Source organism: Arabidopsis lyrata, assembly GCF_000004255.2.
Source record: "Arabidopsis lyrata subsp. lyrata unplaced genomic scaffold ARALYscaffold_7, whole genome shotgun sequence".
Classification (NCBI taxonomy): Eukaryota; Viridiplantae; Streptophyta; class Magnoliopsida; order Brassicales; family Brassicaceae; genus Arabidopsis; species Arabidopsis lyrata.
This window is the reverse complement of record NW_003302549.1, coordinates 20,673,829-20,698,712: the sequence shown is the minus strand read 5'-3', so window position 1 is coordinate 20,698,712 and position 24,884 is coordinate 20,673,829. Positions and strand designations below refer to the sequence as shown.

The 24,884-nt window shown below is 37.7% G+C and overlaps 3 protein-coding genes across 4 annotated transcripts; 2 read left to right on the top strand and 1 right to left on the bottom strand.

Annotated features, from left to right (window-relative positions):
* Positions 1-6,370: 6,370 nt before the first annotated feature.
* Positions 6,371-8,581, top strand: LOC9306632 (AUGMIN subunit 2). Its single transcript, XM_002870515.2, has 6 exons — positions 6,371-6,515; positions 6,869-6,994; positions 7,139-7,243; positions 7,528-7,596; positions 7,747-7,860; positions 8,235-8,581. Exons 1-6 carry the CDS (start codon positions 6,393-6,395, stop codon positions 8,577-8,579), a joined length of 882 nt encoding a protein of 293 aa, XP_002870561.1. The 5' UTR covers positions 6,371-6,392; the 3' UTR covers positions 8,580-8,581.
* Positions 8,582-11,093: 2,512 nt separating this feature from the next.
* On the top strand, positions 11,094-12,920 carry LOC9304610 (glutamate receptor 3.7). Of its 2 annotated transcripts, none has more exons than XM_021019917.1 (5): positions 11,094-11,381; positions 11,537-11,811; positions 11,895-11,926; positions 12,099-12,508; positions 12,585-12,920. In XM_021019917.1, the coding sequence occupies exons 1-5, from the start codon at positions 11,244-11,246 to the stop codon at positions 12,861-12,863; spliced, it is 1,134 nt and encodes a 377-aa protein (XP_020875576.1). In that variant the 5' UTR covers positions 11,094-11,243; the 3' UTR covers positions 12,864-12,920. The 2 variants fall into 2 exon arrangements, with proteins under 2 accessions (XP_020875576.1, XP_020875577.1); XM_021019918.1 differs by having other exon boundaries at positions 12,099-12,512; positions 12,585-12,678.
* A 9,306-nt stretch (positions 12,921-22,226) lies between these two features.
* LOC9304609 (AUGMIN subunit 2) lies at positions 22,227-24,748 on the bottom strand. Its single transcript, XM_021018939.1, has 6 exons — positions 24,523-24,748; positions 23,985-24,110; positions 23,720-23,824; positions 23,450-23,518; positions 23,186-23,299; positions 22,227-22,759 (listed from the first exon to the last, which is right to left on the bottom strand). The coding sequence occupies exons 1-6, from the start codon at positions 24,643-24,645 to the stop codon at positions 22,541-22,543; spliced, it is 756 nt and encodes a 251-aa protein (XP_020874598.1). The 5' UTR covers positions 24,646-24,748; the 3' UTR covers positions 22,227-22,540.
* Positions 24,749-24,884: the final 136 nt, after the last annotated feature.

Below are 24,884 nucleotides of genomic sequence, written 5' to 3'. Positions count from 1 at the left end.
ACTATATTTAAAGATTCTTTGTCGCATTGATTGACCAAGACTCTCAATTATTCGTCTTAATGATGCAGCTAATTTGAAAGTTATATTTAATTACGCCACCTCTCACGCCAAATTTGGATTTGAATACCAAATTAGAATTTGGTGCATTATTCATGTTAGATCGATGATTCAGATCAGATCCGGTCAACTCTTTTTTGATTTTTTTCCTTAAACTACAGAGGCTCGTGTATTTGATTTCAATCGCCATTTCTATTTGACTTTTGCATATTTGAGTTTACCATTTTAAGAGTTTTTCTTTAATTATTGTATTTTCTATATTAAATTTCCAGGCAACTAACATAAGCTGCCCTGTGTAAGACCGTAAGTTGGTAAATATCAAAAATATATTATGGACCAATTTTAATGTATTTTCGAAGGTTTTTAAAATTTAAGCAACTAACAAAAGTGGTTCAATTTTAAGTTTTAAATGCGAAATTGACTTATCTAAGAATAGTCATCCATCATCATCATCTTCTCTGGAATTACCAATTCTATTTTTCTTTCAGTTCATATCGTTTTCGGATTATAAATAAAATAATAGAATTATTATTCGTTTAAACAACGGAACTTTCATTCATAACTCTTAAGAACTTATTTTATATATAGAAAATCCTAATACTCCAATAAAAATTACAATTAATGAACGTACATTGTTGGATATAAACCAACGTCTCACATCGAAGGTTTAGAAAAGAATTGTCTAATATATAATTTAAGTCCAACTCCAGTTAGAATAAAGTTTTTTGGGAAAGAGCCCAATAATAAATCCGCGCGGCACTCGGACCCAAAACGGACAATATCATACTATAGGAAGTTGGAATAGACTTGGAGAGCCCAATAATATGGTATCAGAGCCCAATAACATCATATTAATGGGAGAGTTTAAATGGGCTTAGAAAGCCCAATAAATGGTATCAGACCCTAGGTCGAAAAAAAGTGGACATATGGGTGTGGGCTAAATTTCGGTGTGGGAGATATCCTCAAATGTGACACGATAAGAAGGTGCCTCAATAACTTTGCGAACAAGAAGGTGCCGAGTTAGGGTGCCAACGTTTTGCTGAAGAGAAGGTCTAATGTTCGTGGTACTTGATTTGAAGGGGAGATCGTTGGGTACAAACCAGCATTCCACATCGAAAGTTTAGAAAAGAAGTTTCTAATATATAAGTAAAGTTTAACTCCAATTAGTTAAGTCTTTTGGGAAGGACCCCAAAACAAATCCGTGCGGACTTAGACACTTGAGCCCAAAGTGGACAGTATCATACTAATGGGGAGTTGGAATGGGCTTGGAGAGCCCAATAATATGGTATCAAAGCAAATAAAAAAGTGGACCTAGGGAAATGGGCTTGGGATCTGTGATCGGAGTGGGAGAAGCCCTTAATGTGACACGATAAGATAGTGCTTCAAGAGTTTCGCGAATAAGAAGGTGTCGAGTTAGGGTGCCAAGGTTTCGCTAAAGAGGAGGCCCAATGTTTGTGGTCCTTGGTTTGAAACGGAGATTGTTGGTACAAACTAACGTCCCACATCAGAAGTTTAGAAGATAATTATCTAATATATAAGCAAAGTCCAACTCCAATTAGAATGAAATCTTTTGGGAAGGAGCCCAAAACAAATCCCTGCAGGCTTACACACTTGGGCCCAAAGCAGACAATATCATACTAATGGAAAATTGGAATGGGCTTAGAGAACCTAATAATATACATATGGTCGTAAATAATTCAATATAACTATAAAAGTATTAAAGTAGGGATTATTGTTTTTTCTACCACTTTTGAAATATTTTTTTTCAAATCTACCACAACTGAACTAACCTTTCTAAAATTACAATATTTCTATGATATTGTAGTATTTTATAGACGATTTTCTCCCGAAAAAGTGTGAAGTTTTGTATAAAAAAATAAGAGCTTTGTGTTAGAGAAGAAGGATAAAAGGGTTATATTAAATGCAGTTTACATTTATTACAACCAATAATTATGTAAATAGAGTGAATGAAGTCCTCCAAGAATAAGTCCAGATCTCTGGCGGGTAAAACCACACCATATGGCCATAGACAACCATCGTATCCAGTTGTTCTCGAATTTAACAAAGTGTTGATTATTTCATTAGTCTCATTCTCAAAATACAAGATTATATATTGGATGTAAAATTGTTGGCAAATTAGGATTATATAAAGAGTAACATAGTGAATGAAGTCCCCCAAAAGTAAATCAAAATCTCTGGCGAGTAAAACTAGTCCATCTGGCGATGAACAACCAGTAGATCCAGTTGTCCTCAAAGTTTAGATATAGTTGTCCCCGAAATAGATTGAGATTAATGCGGACAGTTAACGATCTATAGAGAAAACATGGGAAGCGAAAATGTACAGAAGTCAAATTGATGGCAGCGTTTGGGTGCACAAAAGAGAGAGAATTTTTTGTCTTTCCACGTAAAAAATGTGGTACATTTGAAAAGAACGAAGGAGAAGTGGTAGAAATGAAAAGATTTTTCGAATTATGAATAGAAATGATAATATTCCTTTTAAATATATTATGAACCAATTTTAATATATTTTCTACAAAAATTAAAATTTAAGCAACTAACAAAAATGGCTCAGTTTTAAGTTTTAAATGCGATATGACTTCAGGTTTACGGGAATAGTCATCAATCATCATTTTCTTCTCTAGAATTACCAAATTTTTTTTTTTTTGTCCATAATTTTTTCGAATCAAAAACAAAATAAAATAAAATTATCATTCATTTAAACTGCAAAATTTTCCTTCCTTTTGTGCACCCAAAAAATAAATCTTAAAGTTATGAATTAACCCAAAGTCATAAATTATCATAACTTAAAAGTCCTAATAGACCAATAAAAATTACAAACGATGGGCATACATGTTGTTATTTCCACCTAACCTTGTTCCACCTTTTCCTTTTCCATCTATTTGGTCCCCTCTCCACCTCTTAGCTTTCTTCAACCCTACACGTTTTTTTTTCCCCAACAAAATCAACCTTACAAGTTGGCCCCGTATCGAACAATATATTGTTCTTTTCTCTTTCGGAGACCAAGCGACGAGCCTTCCATGGTCAGTGGCTCAAGTTGAATTTAGTGACATTTAAGAAAGACCATGTTACTGTAGAAAACAACGAGTAATATTGTAAAGTTACGTTTTACCAATTTCTCATAATGCTTATTTTATGGATCCCTATATATATATATATATTTTTAATAAACTATAAAGGATGCCAGACTTTTGGCCCATAATATTTTCGTGTGCTCGGGGTTTATAATACCATGTTTAACGTAAATTATCTTTTCCCAAGTAGAGTTGAGCTAGTGATCTTGAACACTCATTCTCAAAACTACTAGATCCCGCCCATTAGATTAAATCCTTATATATTGCATGTCACCTTTTATTTATTTATTACAAAATATTTAGTACTTAAAAAAATAATACAAAAAAATAAAAAAATAATTAAAAAAAATACATATATAAGATTAAAATAGAGAGAATATCATGTAATATTCTCGTTGTAACTATCATGCATTGATTATATATATATATATATATATATATAAAATATACCTCAATTAATTTGATATGTACACCGAACTAATTTGTCTCGACTGTTATCAAAATAAAATAAAAACATAATATATATATAAGAAAAATACTGGAGTAAGGTGTTGAATTTTAGTAAACAAACGATTGTAGAATATATAAATTGAGTAGAGCTTGAATTATTAGGTGGAAAAACAGAAAATGATGTGAAATATTTTTTATTTTACTTTTGTCAATATTAAGACACAACTAGCCAGTTCATTAGCCAAATCCCTACAAATTTAGAGAGCAGGACTCGACTTTGGGTGATGGTGCCTATTCTTAGTAGACTTATCATTTATCATAGTCACTTCACAATGACGTGGTGGTGTCTGTTCTTAGTAGACTTATCATTTATCACGGTCACTTCACAATGATGTGGAATGTTAAAAATAAGAAGTATGGTGTTGAATGGAAAAATCATTGTGGATAATGTAAGAGTATCTCTATCGTCCATATCTAACTCGGTATCTTAGCAATAAAAATTGAAAAACAAAAAAAAAAAAGTTAAGGAGAGTGAGAGAAACGGTATTTCATTTGAGATACTACCAAAACTCCTTTAGATACTTTGCTCAAAGTTGTTAACTTATGAATGTGACTAAGCTTTAACAAAAATAAAAAAATTAGTTATATAAAAATTTATATTAAAATATTAATATAAAATTTGTGAGAACCTTGTTTTAAGAAACCCAACCGATAAAGATACTCTAATAAACTAACAATGAAATTGAAAATTAAAGCATAAATAATAAGTATATTAGTATACATCATATTTTCACGCAGTTTAATTTGACCTTAAAAAAAAAAGAGAAGATAATAGTATACATCATTTTTCACGACTCTTGTTCAAAATTTATTAGATTACAAGTTTACTATCCATGTTAGAATTAGAAATACTATATCCATAGTGATTTGCCTGATTTCCACCCATAATTTGACTACCTACACATTTATTATATATAATAGCTAGTGAAGCATTTAGCTTATGTTTTACTATTTTCTAAATTCTAGTTGCCATTATTGATATTTTGCATTGGAGAATAAATATGTTGACCGATTCTTTCACTAAAGTCTCCATTACATTTTCACTAAAGTCTCCATCACATTAGTTGTATAAATGATGTAATATTATATAATACAAGGTTTTAGTGGTGCATAGTTTCGGAAGAGATTCGACTCATCTCTCTGCTTCACCATAGGTGATGCTTCGACATTTGAGCCAACAACCAATAGCATTAGATTCTCCATATTTTCTGTACGTACAAATATACAATAAACTAACTAGTGAGTACTACCGAGTAGTGACTAAGAACCATTAATTTATTAACAAATTTATAATGACCTTCTCATAAAACTCTATCTTAAACTTCTTATGGATGCTCTAATAGCTTACTGTTCGAGTTGTTGTAAACCGTGTATGTTCCTCTCCTTCTCAAGATTTCCTATTTTTGCATTGAAACTATCACTCATGAACCACGCTCCATCTCTTTGAGTACGTACACGAGATGTCGAGATCAATATTTTAAACAAATTCTCTTTCCACAACAGGAATTCTATAATGACGCAGTCGGAATCTCTAGGAATAGCAAACACTATGCCTAGATAGAAATCAAGTTCGCTAGCGACGAACTTAATGATAAAACTCTGGAATCCACCAGAAAAGGGTCTGGAATCCACCAGGAAAAGAGAAAGCTCTCTGTTCTTATTAATTAGAATCAAAAAAAACATCCCCGGTAAATAACCTAGGATCTCTATATATATAGAGAATAAAACCAAAACATAAAATAGAAAACCCTTAAACAAAATAGAAAACGTGAAATAAGTAAATATTAAAAGAAAAGGTAAATTCCCTAAATTTCTCCTACATCAGTCTCCTCCACTTCTGAAGAACTTGTCCTCAATGTCTCTTAGACTTTTATATACTCACTCCGTTTCATAATATAAGGCGTTTTGGATAAAGTTTTTTGTTTCACAATATAAATCGTTTATTAGTTAGAATCTCTGGAAGGTCCTCTGGGATTGTTGTCTTCTTCTTAACAACACTTATCAACCCATTAGTTTTTTTGAAATTGGCATGCTTTTACTTAAAAAGACTTATATTATGAAACGGAAGAAGTATTATTGTTTTAGGCTTCATAACTTCATCTCATTTTCAATGTAAAATTTACTGCAAAACAAATGTTACACTAATTTTTTCGTTATTCAACAACATTATTTTATAATGGCATATCAACAATACTAATACAAACCACTAGTTTCTATTATGTTGGTTGGTTTTGTCGGGTTACTTGCGGTACCTCACGTAGCAGCTCTTTCAGTGTCCATATTTCTCGTCCGCAATAGCATATTGGGTTATCTTCAGCAAATTTTTGGGTCAAGCCCATTCTTGTTTTGAAACGAATTGATTTGACACTACTAGTCTTCGGTTCTTCTTCAAATGTATTTTTGTGAAGTTTGTTGGTTGTGCCAAAAATGTTGGGACATGTAAAATATTTTCACAAATTTTTAGTTATATATTTCTATTTGATTAATGTGACAGTAACATGTTTTACACATCAATAATCTGTTACGTCTCCTGGTTCTTTTTTGTTTACACTATGCTTAAAAGTTAAAATTAATATATATTTGACATATACAAAAGTAAAGTATTATTATTGAAGTAAAAAAAAAAGGTTTATTATAGCATAACGAAATATTTTTGAATATATTTGAATTTGGTTTATTAACATTTCTGGATCCGCCACCGTCGAATTAATCTCCGAAAAGCTTTGTGGAAAGATGTCGATGGGAAGCGACACGACGTGGGTTGGGAAGAAACCGATCAGGCGCATCGGCGGATTGTCTGATGCTCTCTCTATCGCCTCCGATCTTGGTTTCGCCGTCGCTCCTCCTCCGTCGCAGGTAACTTACCAATCTCATCTCAATCGGAATTTCGTTTCCGGTTTAGCTGAGTATAGTGTATGCTCTGGGTTTTGCTATTAGATTGACTTTGCAGAACAATGCGTATGAGATCTGTAATTTGAAGGAGATTATGTTTCTGAGGAGTGAGGAATTTTAGCTGTGAGCTTTGCGAATCTCTGGAACATATGTTATGATTAGATCTTTGATCTCTTTGGCTTTAATATATTGAATCTGAGAAATTTTGCCTGAATTAGAGAAGATTAATGGTTATTTATCTGTTTAATTAGCTACATTTTGTGAGAATTCGTATTCATATTGAATCGAGATTATGAGCTCAATCATTTTCAATGTAGGAAGAATTACAAAGCTTGGCGTCTTCAAATGGGGAAAGAGGTGACGATTTGATAAGGGTATTGAGAGAGTTATCTGCTGTTCAAAGGAAAATTGCAGACTTGCAGGTCGAGCTTCAAGGGAGGAAGGTATCTTTTTCAGGGTTTTGTTTCTCTTTTAAAGTTAAATTAAGATATGTGCATTGCCTGAAGCTGTATGATAACTTATTGGTATATCTGTTACTAGTTTCGTTAGCTGCTTTGTATATAACTTTTCTTGTTGACGAATTTCAGGATGATAAAAATGTGGCGCATTTGACTCATGTGAGTGAAATGCAAAAGAAAATCGAGACTTTGTCAAGGATTACTAAGATATTGAAAGATGTTATACAAAACAAGGTAGATAATTTCTCCTTTTTACTTGCCTCTAACACTCATTTTTTTCTGTTCTTTCTGGAATAAGGTTTATGTATCTTTCGAGTTCGTTTATCTATCTTTTCTTCCTTTAAGCCATATCCCTCTTGTTCAGTACCTACTCTATCGTTTTGAAAATTGAGAAACTTGCTTAAGATGTTTTGGAAACATTTGCTTCTGAGGATGTCTTAAGACTGCAAATTGTCTTTGATTCAATTCGTGAACCACTTGTTGAAGTCTATTATATCACTTGTCTGTTCATATAACATGATCGCATCATTGCTCGTCTCCAACAACCTTATTCGCTAGATTGCATTCCAGTTGAAGCAGAATATCAGGTGATTCATGCCATTTTATACTATTTGCAACTTTGAGGACCAACTAAACCGTATTGCTCTAGTTATCCTAAACTTGATTATTATCTGAAGTTGCACAACTGGAAAACGAAGATGCTATGTTTAATGGCTTTGTTCTGCGTTGTCTTTCAGAAACAATTCTCAGAGTTGCTAATGAAAGCCGCCAGTGATTATGGCGCCTTAACAGCATCAGTGTCTGATTTTCAGTGGAGCCAAAACTTTAAAGAACCTCCTTCAGTCTGGGGGGTATGATTTTACTCTCTTTTATATGCATCTTGTTTTTTGTTTTCCATTTACATCATTCAGACATAACTCCACATGTTTAGTTGCATACATTGAATTACTCATCTCAGTTCGAATCTAAGAAATTGTTCATAGTGTTGTAATAGGTTACACTACGACATGCTATTGCGTAAACTGTATATAGCTCATAGATTACATTGCAGAAGGATCAGTTGTGTCATCAGGGCCTTGAATTAGATTTCTATGTTTTTAAACTCTTTGCATCAAGAGAGAAAGAGATTGCTACTTTTATGTAATGTGTTGCATAACAGTTGATTTCGGTTTTACTTGCCATAATCTCAATCTCTTTACTTTTTTGTTTTCCCAAAAAATCATAGGAAATGCTGCGCCCAATACCGGTGGCGCTAGCTTCATGTACGAGATTCTTTGAGGCCATGTCTGCGATGAGAGAATCGTTCGCGACTCTTCAAAAACTTCGAGTTGGTAACTCTGTGGTTTCTGTACCAACAACACCAGGAGGTAACGAAATGACACATAGAGACTTAGATTGTATGACTCCACCTCAAGGGAGAACAGAGTCAAGCTTCGACGACTTAGCTGTTCATAACACAAGGAGACAAAACAATGATCAAAATGAAGAAGAAGAAGAAGAAGAAGATGGTAATAACAATTCGAACCGGAGAATATCTTGGCCTCCTTCTGTAAAAAAGAGTAGCGTTTAAACAGTTGCTTTTGTTATTTGCTTGATCTGTTTAATATCGATCGTGTTTTGTTTCATCAGCGTTAATGTCCTTTATGGATTTACTTATTTCTATTTGAAATCTTTGAGTGAAACTTAAACAGTGCATATTTTGTTAACACTGGTTTTCATGGTCCATATGGCTATTATACAAAATTAAAATATTTCATAGATGTGGGAATTGTTTTAGTCGAGAAATCTAAAGATATTTAAAGATAGGTCTATGAATTTAAGCTAACTTTAATTGAGAACCGCTGCACCTAATCATATTTTAGCAACCTAGTTACATAGCCCGGTCTGCACCTAATCGTATCCGAACACCCAGCCTAGTCATTTGTGTATACAAAAACTTTAGGCCAAACGGAATCTTTAGGAGAGTAAGATACATAAAAATTAAAATACAAAAAAAACGAAAGAAAAAAAAATACATAAAAACTAAAATACAAAAAAAACGAAAGAAAAAAAAAATACATAAAATTGTGGAAGCCCCTTTGGCCCATTGGTTGATCAAGGGTTATTTAATGCTTCTACACCCAGAGGTCTGGGGTTCGAGTCCCAGATACTGCGATTTATTAATATATTTGCAGATTATTGGAGGCAAGTGTGCATGAGATCTCCAGCGATGTACAATTATAGCTGTTCGCCAGGATTCTACGCAGAGAATGAAGTGTCCATCAAGAGTATGAAAAAGGAAGGTGAATGAGGTGAGCATGAAAAAGGAAGGTGAAGGAAGTGACGTCTGTCGTGGATCTAATAAGAGTCGGAAGGAATTGTCAGTTGTAGAATCGTCTATATAACAGTTATCATAATTTGCAATAAATAATAAATCTAGATGAAAAAGAAAATACATAAAATACCTCTTATGATTAACTATGCAAATTTTCATAAAAAGGAAACACACATTTTTAGTTGTTATATGGTATAATGCATCTAACGTGAAAAATTGCAATAATGCATCCATCATATATATATAGGTTTATATAGATTAATTGAATGACATCACTTGCGTTGGTTTCTCAATAATTACGTAGATCATAAAGCGGCGTTAAGGACCCACCCACGAGCTCTATCTATATTTCCGTGGTTTTTGTATTCGAAACAGAATCGATCACATACGTCCAAATTTTGATTTGGTCTTGGCCCACTTCTTATCCTCACGCGCCAGAACGCGTGTCCTTTAAAATAACTCTCATAAAACCCAAATATCAGACCAACCCTCTGGTTTTATTCGGTTTAGCGGTTTATACTTGGTCAAAAGCATATGCCATTAGACATTTTCCAGAAACAAAAAAATATTTTGTTTTTTTTACATTACTTTTCTTCCCATTCAATTCTCATTTTTCGATAATATATTATTTCTGAGATACGTGCAACTAAATTAAACGAATAAATTATTATCTGCAAGCAATTTATGTACCGACGTAGGCGATGAATATTCGTGTTTTTCGCGACTTTAAATGTCGATGATTCACTTTTCAAAGCACTACTACTTAAATGTCATTTCATTGTCCATGCGTCCAATTACATATTTCCATGTCTTAAATTCTCGATTTATTTGGAACGTGTTTTTAGTCAAGTGGTTAAATTTGACTCCGCCTTCCCCACCGGAGTTCGACTCCAGTAAGTCGCGTTACCCCGCGTACTAGGAATTGGCTATGGATCGGACCTTGTCGATCCAAAGATGTCAAAAAAAAAAAATCTCGATTTATTGCTTCACTTTTTTTTTTTTTTTTAATTTGCCAACAATTTATTTATTTCTTGTTTCATTTATGTTAAGACATTTGACAATAATAATACATAGAGTACAACAATAGAATCGCATCTACAAAACATATTCTATACAACAAAAAGATTCATATATCTAACTCTAACAGTTTAAAATATATTTCGACACTCATGCAAAATTTTATTCATTTACCGATATTTACAATTCTTCATGATGCAAGAAAACCATTTATTGCTCATTTAATAAAGTTCGATTATTATTATGCGGCTTTTCTGAGAGAAAACAAATCTCAAAGGACCATTATGTAATTTAAAGAAAATAGAAAACTACACGCGCTTGTCAAAGAAGGACCTTATCCCACGCGTTTATATATCTTCCATAAGCTTCTCTTCTTCGTCTCTCTCTCTCTTCAACGTGCTCCTCCGGTGAATGAAGATTAAAAACCGACGAGACCCTGGTGCCATTACAACACAACAATCTCCATTCTCCGTCTTCCTCGGCTTCCAAATTTACCATTTTACCCTTCTCTTTCCCTGAGACTTCTTCTTTGGAAATATTCTTCTCTTCTTCTTCCATTCCAAGTAAACCCAAATTCTCTCTCTCTCTCTCCCTCCAATTTCCCTTCTTTCTTTGGACTACACCTAATGATGCCCACCAAATGTCTGCCCTTGTGGATCTTATCGATTTTTATGGTTGGAAAGAGGTGATATCAGTTTACTCAGATGATGAGCTCGGAAGAAATGGAGTTTCTGCTCTAGATGATGAACTGTACAAGAAAAGATCCAGAATTTCCTATAAAGTGCCGCTCTCAGTGCATTCTGATGAAAAAGTCCTTACTGATGCTTTGAACAAATCCAAGTCCATCGGTCCTCGGGTCCAGACCCATTGTTCAGAATTTTTGATATAGCGCAAAAGCTGCAGATGATGACCCATGAATACGTGTGGCTCGCCACAGACTGGCTCTCAGTTACTTTAGATTCTTCTTTAAGTGACAAAGGTGCTTTAAAACGTCTTGAAGGAGTAGTGGGGCTTCGTCAACACATCCCAGAATCCGCAAAGGTGCAAAATTTCACACAGAAACTGCAGAGCAAGAGATCAATGAATGCCTACGCATTCCATGCCTATGATACAGTGTGGATGATTGCATATGGCATCGACAAGTTGCTGAATGAAGGAATCAACATAACGTTTTCTTGCTTTTCCCTTTGTTTCAGGTATATGATGCAGCTGTTGGGGATATTGCAATAGTCCCAAGCCGGTCCAAATTAGTGGATTTCTCGCAGCCATATGCTTCCACAGGCCTTGTGGTGGTGATTCCAGATAACGATGACAATGCAACTTGGATCTTTCTGAGACCCTTCACCATCCGGTTATGGTGTGTTGTTCTAGTTTCATTCTTGGTTATTGCCGTAGTCATCTGGATCCTCGAACATCGCATCAATGAAGATTTCAGAGGGTCACCCGGAAGACAATTGACCACAATGATCTTGTAAGTTCAGCTCGTAATAGTCCGAACTTGATGGTTCATTCTTGGAGTTTATCTGCCACATCCAGTCTGATTTGTGCTTGCAGATTCAGCTTCTCAACTCTTTTCAAGAGAAACCGTGAGTAGCCTTAATCTCATCCATCTTTCTTTAAGAAGCATCAAGCAAGAGATAAAAACAAGTTTAGAGTTACATTTAAGACTCGATCTGTCTGATACATATAGAACTCTGTATTGATTTTTCTATCAACTCATATCAGCGATCTTTCTGTTTTATCCTGTCATGTCAACAGAGGAAGATACGATAAGCAATCTAGCAAGACTAGTGATGATTGTATGGCTCTTCCTATGGATGGTTCTAACTGCGAGCTACACAGCGAACCTCACCTCAATCCTCACAGTTCAACAGCTTCCTTCTGCCATTACCGGCATCGACAGCTTGCGGGCAAGTGAATTGCCTATCGGGTACCAGGCTGGGACATTCACATTAGAGTATTTAACCTACAGTCTTGGCATGGCTCGCTCTAGGCTAGTCCCACTTGACTCGACGGTAGAGTATGAAAAGGCTCTAAAGCTAGGACCAACCAACTGGGGAGGTGTGGCTGCTATTGTCGACGAACTCCCTTACATCGAACTGTTTCTAGCAGAACGAACAGGCTTCAAGATTGTCGGAGAGCCCTTTATGCACCGTGGTTGGGGATTTGTAAGTATGTTTTTCACGTTTCTCTTAATCAGAAATTAGTCACAAAAAGGTTTGAACTTGTTTTTTCGTTTAACAGGCGTTTAAGAGAGATTCTCCACTGGCTATAGACATGTCAACAGCTATCTTGAAACTCTCTGAGGCCAGGAAATTGCAAGAGATTCGAAAGAAATGGTTATGCAAGAAGAATTGCGCAGAGAAATCAAATTGGAACCCAGAGCCAAACCAGCTTCATCTCAAGAGCTTCAAAGGGTTGTACCTAGTCTGCATTGCAATCACAGTCTCTGCGTTTATAGTGTTTGTTCTCAGGATGATACGCCAATTTGTGTGTCAAGAAACTCTTGATAGTGTAATCTGAATTTCTTAAGAATCAAGCAATACAGAGTATAGCCTTATATATTGGCTGAGAACACAAGTATGGTGTTCGACCTAATTAGCTTGTAAACCGACAATAATCACGTGAAGGGCTAAGCCCATATAGCATATAGCCCAATACCCCCCCCCCCCCCTCAAGGTGGAGTGAGGTGGAGTGTGGAGGTTACAAACACCCAACTTGACAAGAAAGTCTTCGAATTGTTGACGTCCCAAAGCCTTTGTCATGATGTCCGCGAGTTGACTCTTTGTGTTGACGTGTTTAGTAGCTATGACACCACGAATAATTTCATCTCTTACGAAATGAACATCACGACGGACATGTTTCGTTCGAGCATGAAACACCGGATTAGCAGCAAGCATAATCGCGGACAAACTGTCGGAGTGTAGAGTAATAGGGGCAGTAACCGCAATGCCAAGCGTTGGCAATAACTCACGAAGCCATAATAGTTCACTCACGGTATCGGCCATTGCGCGATATTCAGCTTCAGCCGAAGATCGAGACACCACATCATGCTTTCGTGTTTTCCAAGACAATGGTGAGTCACCAAGTTGTATGAACCATCCAGTAAGAGAACGAGTTGTTAGAGGACAAGCACCCTGATCCGAATCACACCAAGCAGTCAAGGTCAAAGGCGTGTTAGCTCGTAATAGAATACCTTGGCCAGGACTATTTTTTAAATAGCGGACTACACGAAGAGCAGCATTCCAATGAGCGTGTTGTGGCTCGTTCATGAATTGAGACAAAGTGTGAATCGCGTATGAGAGCTCTGGTCGTGTGTTCCCTAAGTATATAAGGCGACCCACAAGACGTCTATATCGAGTAGGATCGGGAAAAGCACCATCCTTAGCAAGAGACAACTTGTGATTTTGTTCTAATGGAAACGTAACGTAATTGGCTTTACTCCCATAAGACCTGCTTCGGCAATGATCTCAAGAGCATATTTGCGTTGGCACAAGTAAATCCCAGCTGGACTACGAGCCACCTCAATGCCTAAGAAATAACACAAAATTCCCAGATTTTTCATGTGAAAACAAGTACTCAAATAATGCTTGAATTCATTGACAATGTGGATTGAGCTGCCCGTGATGATTAAATCATCGACGTAAACCAGAACGTGTAGTCTCGTATCACCTTTCGCTAGAATAAATAAGGAATAGTCAGAGACGTCTTGTTCAAAGCCGTACGTTTTCATAGTAGAACCAAGTTTCGCGAACCAGCATCTAGGAGCCTGTTTCAAGCCATAGAGAGACTTGTGTTTGCGGCAAACTTTAGTGTCATCATCCGTGCGAAAACCAGGAGGAAACTTCATGTAGACCTCCTCATTGAGATCACCGTGAAGAAACGCATTGTAAACATCCATTTGGTGAACTTCCCAATCTAAAGACGCAGCTTGTTGAAGGAATGCGCGAACTGTGATCATCTTAGCTACCGGCGCAAAAGTTTTAGCATAATCAATGCCTTCCTTTTGATTGTTGCCAAGAACCACAAGGCGAGCTTTGTGGCGTTCAAGAGTGCCATCCGCATTGAATTTTAGGCGGAAGACCCATTTGCAACCAATGGGTTTCTTACCTTTTGGAAGGTCTTCAACAGTCCAAGTACCGTTCTCTTCCAAAGCTTCGATTTCGTCTTTGACTGCATACCGCCAGTTTTCATCAATAACAGCCTCTTGATAGTTTCTAGGTTCATTCCCTGAGGTGATAGCTAACAAATAAGCTCGATATATGTCAGAGAATTGTTAGCTAGAAACAAAATTGTCAATCGGGTAAGGAGTTGCAGATGGTGACAGAGTGTAAATGAGAGAAGTGTCGTTTCAGGTGATTGGACTTTAGACGGGCTGGGTTTGAGTCTAAGGGAATGGGCCGGTAAAGGCCCAATCGGAGTCTGCTGTTGACTTGAGCCCAAGAGAAAGAAACGGCAATGTGAGGGATCGTTTTGGTGCAGAGGCAGGATGTGTGTAGTACTGTTTTGTCTCCTAGCACCTGCAGAGAATGGCTTGGCACAGATTAAAAGGAAAGCAGCATTCAGCTTGCAGGTTAAGCAAGTTTTGTATTCATCTGAGAGAGAGAGTTCTAGAGAGAGTTTGAGAGAAAACAGGGGTTGAGGGTTTTCACTTATCTTCTTGTTCTTCTTGGTAAAAACATCTAGAGTGGATTCTTGGGTGAGGGTGAGAGACTTGTGAGCTAAGTGTGAGGTTGTAACATCCGGATACTGATCTTAGTGCCTTGAGAGTTGGTTGAGACTCTCCGAGACGTACCATGACTGATTTGGTCATGGGAACTCGTTAAATCTTGCGTCTCTGTTTTCTTTCCTGCAACAAACATCAACAAACTCAAAAGACTGAATCTTTAGCAACCTGAGATGATAACTTGGTAAAGAAACTAACAGTGGTATCAGAGCACAGGTTACCAGAGACTCAGGAAGGTAATAAAGTTTCAATCTTTGAAAGCTTTAAGATATTCTAAAGGTGTTATATGTTGAATAGAAGAAAGGTACCACCTTTAAGGCTCATTTCTTCACTTTGTTGTGTTTTGTGAGTCTTTGAGGCTATTTCTAAGGTTCTTCAGAGGACTAAAGTAGAAAAGGTGTGAGCTTTGGTGATTTTATCTGAAAAGGTGGGATCTTTGATGTCGGATTCAGAAGTAAAGACGCTGGAACCTACCAAAGGTCGGTTTGAGGTTGATAAGTTTGATGGTGATGGTGACTTTACTCTCTGGAAGCACAAAATGGTTGGTCAGCTGGAGATTCTGGGTTTCAGTGCTCTGCTCAAACCAAAGGAACCTGTTAAAGAGGGAGAGAAGCCAGATCCATTATGGAAAGAGAAAGATCAAAGGGTTAGAAACCTCCTGGGGCATGCTTTGACAGACCCAGTTCTGAGGAAGGTGATGACAGAGCCTACTGCATATGATATGTGGAAAGCTCTAGAGAATGAGTACCAAGCACAGACCTTGCCAAATCGCTTTTACTTGAAGCAAAGGTTCTTCAGCTTCAAGATGGAGGAGGATCAGAGTCTAGACAAGAATCTGGACAACTTTAACAAACTGGTGTTAGATCTCTCTAGTATGAATGCTGAAATGAGAGAAGAGGACAAGGCTGCAGTACTCATGAACAGCTTACCTAAAAAGTATGATCACCTGGTTCATACTCTGAAGTACAGCAGTACCAAAGATACCATCACCACCAAGGAGATAATCAGATCTGCTTACTTTATTGAATTGGAGCTCAAGCAGAAGGGACTGATATCAGTAAAGCCTGCTGATGAGGGGTTGCTGGTACAGGCAAGAGGAAGATCAGAGAAGAGGGGTCAGTCAAAGGGCAAATCCAGTAGAAGCAAATCTAAACCAAAGAAGAAGAGAGCTTGTTGGATTTGTGGAAGTGAAGAACACTTAAAGAAAGATTGTCCCAAGAAATACCAGGCTGGAACAAGTCAAAAGGGAGAAGCCAGTCTAGCTCAAGCTATGGATGCAGAACCAATGATGCTCACTGTATCTCATGGAGGCTCGAGGGAAGGCTGGGTACTAGATTCTGGCTGCTCTTACCACATGACAATGAACAAAGATCTGATGTTTGATGTGGAAGAAGTTGATGGGGGAAGAATTCTCATGGGAAATGACACATTCTGTGAAATCTCTACAATAGGGAAGATCAGATTTGTCAATTATGATGGAAGTGAAGTCATTCTATCTAATGTGAGATACTCAAAAACAGCTAGAAGGAATCTTATCTCTTTGGGACAATTGGAAACACTTGGCTACAGCTTTGGGTCAAAGGACTACAGGCTGCGAGTGTTCAAAGGAGACAGAGAGGTGCTAGCAGGAGACTACAAGGGCACTCTCTACATCCTTGATGGGGAAGCTAGGCTGGCGCAGGCAAATGCAGCAGTAAGCACACCTGAAGGCATACAGTTGTGGCATAGCAGACTAGGCCACATGAGTGCCAAGAACCTGAAAATCATGGTTCAGAAGAAGTTACTTAATGGGGATGGCATTTCAGAGTTGAAAATGTGTGAACACTTCATATATGGGAAATCTCATAAAACCCCATTCAAGACAGGAAAACATACCTCTCAGGAAGTTCTAGAGTATGTTCATTCAGATCTTTGGGGTTCTCCAAATGTGACTTTGAGCTTGAGTAAATGTCAATACTACATTTCCTTTGTAGATGACTTCTCTAGAAAGGTCTGGATCTACTTCTTAAAGACGAAAGATGAAGCCTTTGCAAAGTTTGCTGAATGGCTTGCATTAGTTGAAAATCAGAGTGGGAAGAAGCTGAAAATTCTAAGAACAGACAATGGATTAGAATACTGCAATAAAACCTTTGATGACTATTGCAAAGAAAGGGGGATTATGAGGCACAGGACATGTCCTTATACTCCACAGCAAAATGGAGTTGCAGAGAGGCTGAATAGGATCATTCTTGAGAAAGTAAGAAGCTTGCTGAGTGAAACTGGTTTGGGAGAAAGATTCTGGGCAGAAGCTTCATCTACTGTTGTGTATATCATAAACAGGACTCCATCAGCTCCGTTGGACTTAAAGGTACCTGAACAAGTTTACACAGGAAGAGAACCTGAGTACAGTCACATGAAGAGGTTTGGTTGCCTTGCTTACTATCATGTTGAGCAGGGTAAACTTAAACCAAGAGCAAAGAAGGGAGTGTTTATGGGGTATCCACAAGGAGTTAAGGGTTACAGAATTTGGAGTATTGAGGATAAGAAATGCATTGTGAGTCGTGATGTAACATTCAATGAAGACATTCTATACAGAGATATAGAGAAAATGTCTGAAACAGAGAAAGAGGTATCTAAGAAGAAGGGAAAGAGTGTAACCTTTGAGCTGCAAACAGAGGTTACAGAAGCTGCAGATGGAGCCACATTAGAAGGAGGAGAATCCTCTGGGGAATCTCCTCAAGAACAGGAAATTCCATCAGTGGTAACTGAAGATGGAGCCACTGAAGATGGAGCCATGGTAGATCCTGAAATAATAGAAGAAGAAGAAGATACATCAGAGGATGGATCTGGACAGGATCTTGACACTTATCTGCTAGCAAGAGACAGAAACATGAGACAAAACATCAGACCTCCTAGCAGATATGATCATGGTAATGTGGCTATCTATGCTCTGGTAATGTCTCATATCATTGATCTTGATGAGCCTGAAAGTTTTCATGAAGCAATGAACTGCAAGGAAAGAGATAAATGGATATTAGCATCAGATGAAGAGATGGAGTCACTTCTGAAAAATCATACATGGATCCTGGTGGATAGGCCAAAAGACAGAAAAGTAATTGGTTGTAAATGGGTCTTCAAGTTGAAACAAGGTTTAACAGACGGTGAGGATCCTAGATACAAGGCTAGACTGGTTGCAAAGGGTTTCTCTCAGATAGAAGGGATTGACTATCATGAGGTGTTTGCTCCTGTAGTTAAACACATAACTATAAGATTGGTACTCTCTATGGTGGTTTATCAAGACATGGAGTTAGAACAGCTAGATGTGAAGACAGCTTTTCTACATGGTGATCTAGAAGAAGAAATCTACATGGAACAGCCAGAAGGTTTTGTAAAAGGAGACAAGGTATGTTTGCTAAAGAAATTTCTATACGGGTTGAAACAAGCTCCTAGACAATGGAACAGGAGGTTCAATCAGTTCATGAAATCTCAGAAATACACAAGAAGCAGCTATGATCCTTGCGTGTATTTCAAATGCCTAAGTGAAGGAGACTACATCTACCTACTCTTGTATGTGGATGACATGCTGATTGCAGCTAAGGCTAAGGAAGAGATTGCTAAGTTGAAAAAGGTTATGGGAGATGAATTTGATATGAAGGACATGGGAAAGGCTAGCAGGATTCTGGGAATTGACATTACTCGAGACAGGGAAAAGGGTATATTACAGTTGTCTCAGCAAAGGTATCTGGAGAAAGTGATCAGGAACTTTAACATGCTGGAAAGTAAAGCAGTGATGACACCTATAGGTTCTCATTTCAAACTTTCTAGCACCAAACCAGAAGACAAAGCTGAAGCAGAGGCTGAAATGGAGAACATACCTTATGCAAGTGCTGTGGGGAGTTTGATGTACTCCATGGTTGGAACAAGACCAGATATAGCATATGCAATTGGCTTGGTGAGTCGGTTCATGAGCTGTCCCAACAGAGAGCATTGGTCTGCAGTGAAATGGATACTTAGATACATCAGAGGCACAACAGACTATAAGCTAACATTCACAAAGTCTAAGGATTTCAAAGTAAGAGGCTATTGTGATAGTGATCATTCAGCAGATCTGGATAGAAGCAGATCAATTACCGGGTATGTGTTTCAAGTAGGTGAGAACACGGTAAGCTGGAGATCTGGGCTTCAACAGGTTGTAGCTCTATCCACAACGGAAGCAGAGTACATGGCGTTGTCTGAGGCAGCAAAGGAAGCGCTGTGGCTGTCGCAAATCGCAGAAGAGCTTGGTTATCCGCAACATGCAACAGAGATCTTCTGCGACTCCCAAAGTGCAATCTGTTTGGCAAAGAACAATGTTCATCATGAGCGTACGAAACACATCAGGAGGCGATTTCATTTTATCAGAGATGAGATCGAGGAAGGAACTCTAAAAGTCATTAAGATAAACACCAAAGAGAATCCGGCTGATATACTCACAAAATCAGTACCTGTGAAGAAATTTGATGATGCGTTGAGTGACTTGAAGGTGCTTCGGCACCACCACTAGTCTGGTGAAGGGGCTAGGTCTCCGGCGAGGTGAATCGTCGGGGAAATTGACTGGAGAGGGTAAACTCTTCGGTTGTGTCGTCTAAAGGCAATCAAGATGGAGATTGTCGTTTCAGGTGATTGGACTTTAGACGGGCTGGGTTTGAGTCTAAGGGAATGGGCCGGTAAAGGCCCAATCGGAGTCTGCTGTTGACTTGAGCCCAAGAGAAAGAAACGGCAATGTGAGGGATCGTTTTGGTGCAGAGGCAGGATGTGTGTAGTACTGTTTTGTCTCCTAGCACCTGCAGAGAATGGCTTGGCACAGATTAAAAGGAAAGCAGCATTCAGCTTGCAGGTTAAGCAAGTTTTGTATTCATCTGAGAGAGAGAGTTCTAGAGAGAGTTTGAGAGAAAACAGGGGTTGAGGGTTTTCACTTATCTTCTTGTTCTTCTTGGTAAAAACATCTAGAGTGGATTCTTGGGTGGGGGTGAGAGACTTGTGAGCTAAGTGTGAGGTTGTAACATCCGGATACTGATCTTAGTGCCTTGAGAGTTGGTTGAGACTCTCCGAGACGTACTATGACTGATTTGGTCATGGGAACTCGTTAAATCTTGCGTCTCTGTTTTCTTTCCTGCAACAAACATCAACAAACTCAAAAGACTGAATCTTTAGCAACCTGAGATGATAACTTGGTAAAGAAACTAACAAGAAGTGATGTAATCGGCGAGCTTCACAGGTGGTTGTTTCTTCCTAAAACTGAAACCAAGTTGCTCTGTTTCGGGGCCAGAATCTGCAGCATGATCAGTCGGAGATTTGTTTTTGAGTACGTCAACTGTTTCATTTGATGCTGCAGGTGTTGGTGTGTTGACTGCAGAAGATGGAAACGACGAGGCATAGACATGATCTTGCAGGTTCGTAGATGTGTTGTCTGAATTCTGAACTGCATTTTCTGAATTTTCTGAAATCTGAACTGCATTTTCTGAATTTTCTGAAATCTGAACTGCATTTTCTGAAATCTGAACTGCAGGTGACGAGTGAGGCTGGTCTACATCGAAATCGTCGATGTCTTGAAGCAGAGTCGGAGCTTTATCCACATTGAATTGTGGTGAAGTAGACGGCTTATTTTGAAGTTCAATTGTATAGGGAAAAACTGATTCCCGAAAGATGACATCGCGAGAAACAGTGACAGCACCAGTCTCAAGATTGTAGACACGCCAACCCTTTTTGCCGAATGGATACCCGATAAAGACTGCCTTAGTACTTCGAGTTGCAAATTTATCACCTCCGTGTTTCTGGTTATGGACGTAGCATAGACAACCAAAGACGCGAATGTGATTCATTGGTGGAGAACGGTTGTATATGAGCTCAAAAGGACTCTTACCATCGAGAATTGGAGTGGGAGTCCGATTTATGAGATAGGTTGCTGTTAAAGCACAATGACCCCAAAACTCAATAGGAAGATTTGCTTGAAAAAGAAGAGCTCTAGCAACGTTTAAGATATGGCGGTGTTTGCGTTCAACGCGTCCATTTTGTTGTGGAGTTCCAACACAAGAAGTTTCGTGTATGATCCCATGTTGAGCAAAGTAGTCCTTTAAGCAAATAAATTCGGAGCCATTATCACTACGGATTGTCTTTACTTTAGTATAGAATTGACGTTCAACAAGAGCAATAAAATTCTTGAGCTGCGTAGGTGTTTCTTGTTTCGAAGGGAGTAAATAAATCCAAACCGCTCTTGAATAGTCATCAAGAATTGTAAGAAAATAGCGAGAGCCGCAAAGAGATGGAGTGCGGTAAGGACCCCAAAGATCGCAGTGAATAAGTTCAAAAGCAACACTCGTCTTATTATAACTTAAAGGAAAAGACTCTCTTGTCTGTTTAGCGCGGATACAAACGTCACACGCCGTAGAATCAAATTTAGAATGAAAATTCAAAAACTTAATCTTATCCAAAGCCGTAGAAGAAGGATGTCCTAAGCGTGAGTGCCATAATTCCATAGATGATGAATCCACTGAATTTACGGCTGCAGCTACTTCAACTCCTCTTAAAAAATAAAGACCATTCTCTTGCTCACCCGCGCCAATCAGGATCTTGGTGATACGATCCTGAATAATACAAAGCCTGTCAGTTATCTGAAACACACAACCGCGCTCTCTAGTTAACTGTGAAACTGAGATGAGATGACACTGCAATCCATCAACGAAAAACACGTCTTGAAGACACAAAGCAGAACCAAGTGAGACACGGCCCTGTTTTGTAGCCGTAGTGAAACGACCGTCCGATAGTTTAATAAGCACCGGAGCCATATCCCGAACATCAATTAGAAAATCAAGAGTACCTGTCATATGGTTAGATGCACCGGTATCGATAATCCATGATTCAATAAAATACCTACCTGAGAGATTTTCGTTGGAGTGGAGTTTTCGTTTCGCAAGTGTATGCACCAGGGAGTCCCATTCTTCATTCTTCATTCTTCATTCTTCATTGCTAAAATATTACTAGGTGCGGTTCTCAACTAAATTAAAGTTGTCTTAAATTCATGGTCTACACTCTATACTATTTAGACCATACGAATTAATAAGTTGAACGCATTCTGCTTATGAATTTATATCTAATTCTTTTAGTGAACCATCTTTAAATATTCGACTAAAACAATTCCCACATCTATGAAAATTCTAATTTATATGATAGCCATGTGGCCCATGAAAACCAAGGTTAACAAAATATACACTGTTAAGTTTCACTCAAAGATTTTCAAATAGATTCAAATCCATAAAGGACACTAATGCTGATAAAAACAAAACACAATCGATATTAAAAACCTCAAAGCAAAGACAGAAGCAACTGTTTAAACGCTACTCTTTTTTACAGAAGGAGGCCACGATAGTCTCCGGTTCGCATTGTTATTTCCATCTTCTTGTTCTTCTTCTTCTGCTTCATTTTGATCATTGTTTTGTCTCCGTTTGGTCTGAACAGCTCAGTCGTCGAAGCTTGACTCTATTCTCCCTTGAGGTGGAGTCACACAATCAGAGTCTCTATGTGTCATTTCGTTACCTCCTGGTGTTGTTGGTAACGAAACTGCAGAGTTGCCAACTCGAAGGTCTTGAAGAGTCGCAAATGATTCTCTCATCGCAGACATGGCCTCAAAGAATCTCGTGCATGACGCTAGTGCCACGGGTATTGGACGCAGCATTTCCTATTGTTTTTGGGGAACAAAAAAGTAGGGTGATTGAGATTATAGCATGTAAAACTGAAATCAACTGTATGCAACACATTTCATAAAAGTGGCAATCTCTTTCTCTCTTTATGCAAAGAGACTAAAAAAAGAGAAATCTAATTCAAGGTCCCGATGACACAATTGATCTATTTTCGAGGATGCAGAGGTTACACATTAGACTTGTATAATATACGTGACTCTTCAAAATATATTCTATGAATTATACACGATTTAAGTGATAGCATGGCGTAGTGTAACCTAGTATAGAGTTTTCCTCTTACACTATGAACAATGTATTAGATTCCAACTGAGATGAGTAAACCAATATATGTAATGTGAAGTTATGTCTGAAAGATGCGAATAGTAAAAACACAAAGATGCAGGTAAAAGAGAGTAGAATCATACCCCCCAGACCGAAGGAGGTTCTTTAAAGTTTTGGCTCCACTGAAAATCAGACACTGATGCTGTTAAGGCGCCATAGTCACTAGCAGCTTTCATTAGCAACTCTGAAAATTGTTTCTGAAAACCAAAGCAGAACAAAACCATTAGATAGAGCATCTTCTTTTTCCACTTGTGCAACTTCAGGTCCAAAACAAGTTAAGGAAACCTAGAGCAATAAGGCTCAATTGGTTTTCAAAGTAGCAAATACTATCAAATATCATGGCTCACCTGATATTCTGCTTCAACTGGAATGCAATCTAGGGAATAAGGTTGTTGGAGACGAGCAATGATGCGATCCTGTTATATATTCAGACAAATGATGTAAGGACTTCAACTAGAGGTTCACGAATTGAAGCTAATGTTCCCAAAACATCTGAAACAAGAACTCCAGTTTCTCCATTTTCAAAACGATAAAGTATATACTGAATAAAAGAGATTGTCGCTTAAATCCGGAAAAGAGAGATAATGAACTGGTTAGATAAGAAACTAAATCTCTACCTTGTTTTGTATAACATCTTTCAATATTTGAGTAATCCTTGACAGGGTCTCGATTTTCTTTTGCATTTCACTCACATGAGTCAAATGTGCCACATTTTTATCATCCTGAAATTTGTCAACGAAGAAGTTATAATATACAAAGCATTTAACAAATTACCTGTTAGAGATTTAGTGACAAGTTATCAAGCAGCTTTTACGCAATGCAGATTTTATGATCCATATCTTATTACACTTTGAAAGAGAAACAAAACTCTGAATAATATACCTTCCTCCCTTGAAGCTCGACCTGCAAATCTGCAATTTTCCTTTGAACAGCAGATAACTCTCTCAAGACCCTAATCAAATCGTCACCTCTTTCGCCATTAGAAGACGCCAAACTTTGTAATTCTTCCTACATTGGAAATGACTGAGCTCTCAAGGCCGATTCAATATGTGTTACAGCTTACCACATTGTTAACTGAAGCAGCTGATTGATATAAATACGAATTCTTTACAAATGTAGCCAATTGAATTCAGGAACAAATTCAGATTCAATATGTATTAAAGCCCAGAGATCAAAGATCTACTTTGTCCCAAACAAAAATCAAAATTCGAATAACTCACAAGCAGCTAAAGTTGCCCCAATCCTCTGAAACATATTCTCCTTCAAATTACAGATCTATTTGGTACCATTTCGTCTGCAACGTCAATGTTACGGCAACAACCAGAGTATATACTATACTCAGCTAATGAAAGTAAATTGGAGATGAAATTACGATTCAGGTGAGATGTCAGTAAATAAGAGAAGCGATTTAGCAAGTTACCTGCGACGGAGGAGGAGCAACGGCGAAACCGAGATCGGAGGCGATGGAGAGAGCATCAGACAATCCGCCGATGCGCCTGATCGGTTTCTTCCCAACCCACGTCGTATCGCTTCCCATCGACATCTCTCTACAAAGCTTTCCGGAGGTTTAATTCGACGGTGCCGGATACAAAAATGTCTTCGGGAAAATAATAACAAAACTCAAAAATATTCAAAAACTTTTGGTGATGACAATAAACTACAGTATTATTTTCTTTTTACTTCAATAATAAACTTTTCTTTGTGTATATGTAAAATTGTAATTAATCATTTTTTAACCATAAACAAATGGTGTAAACAAAAAAGAAACGGCAGACGTAAGCT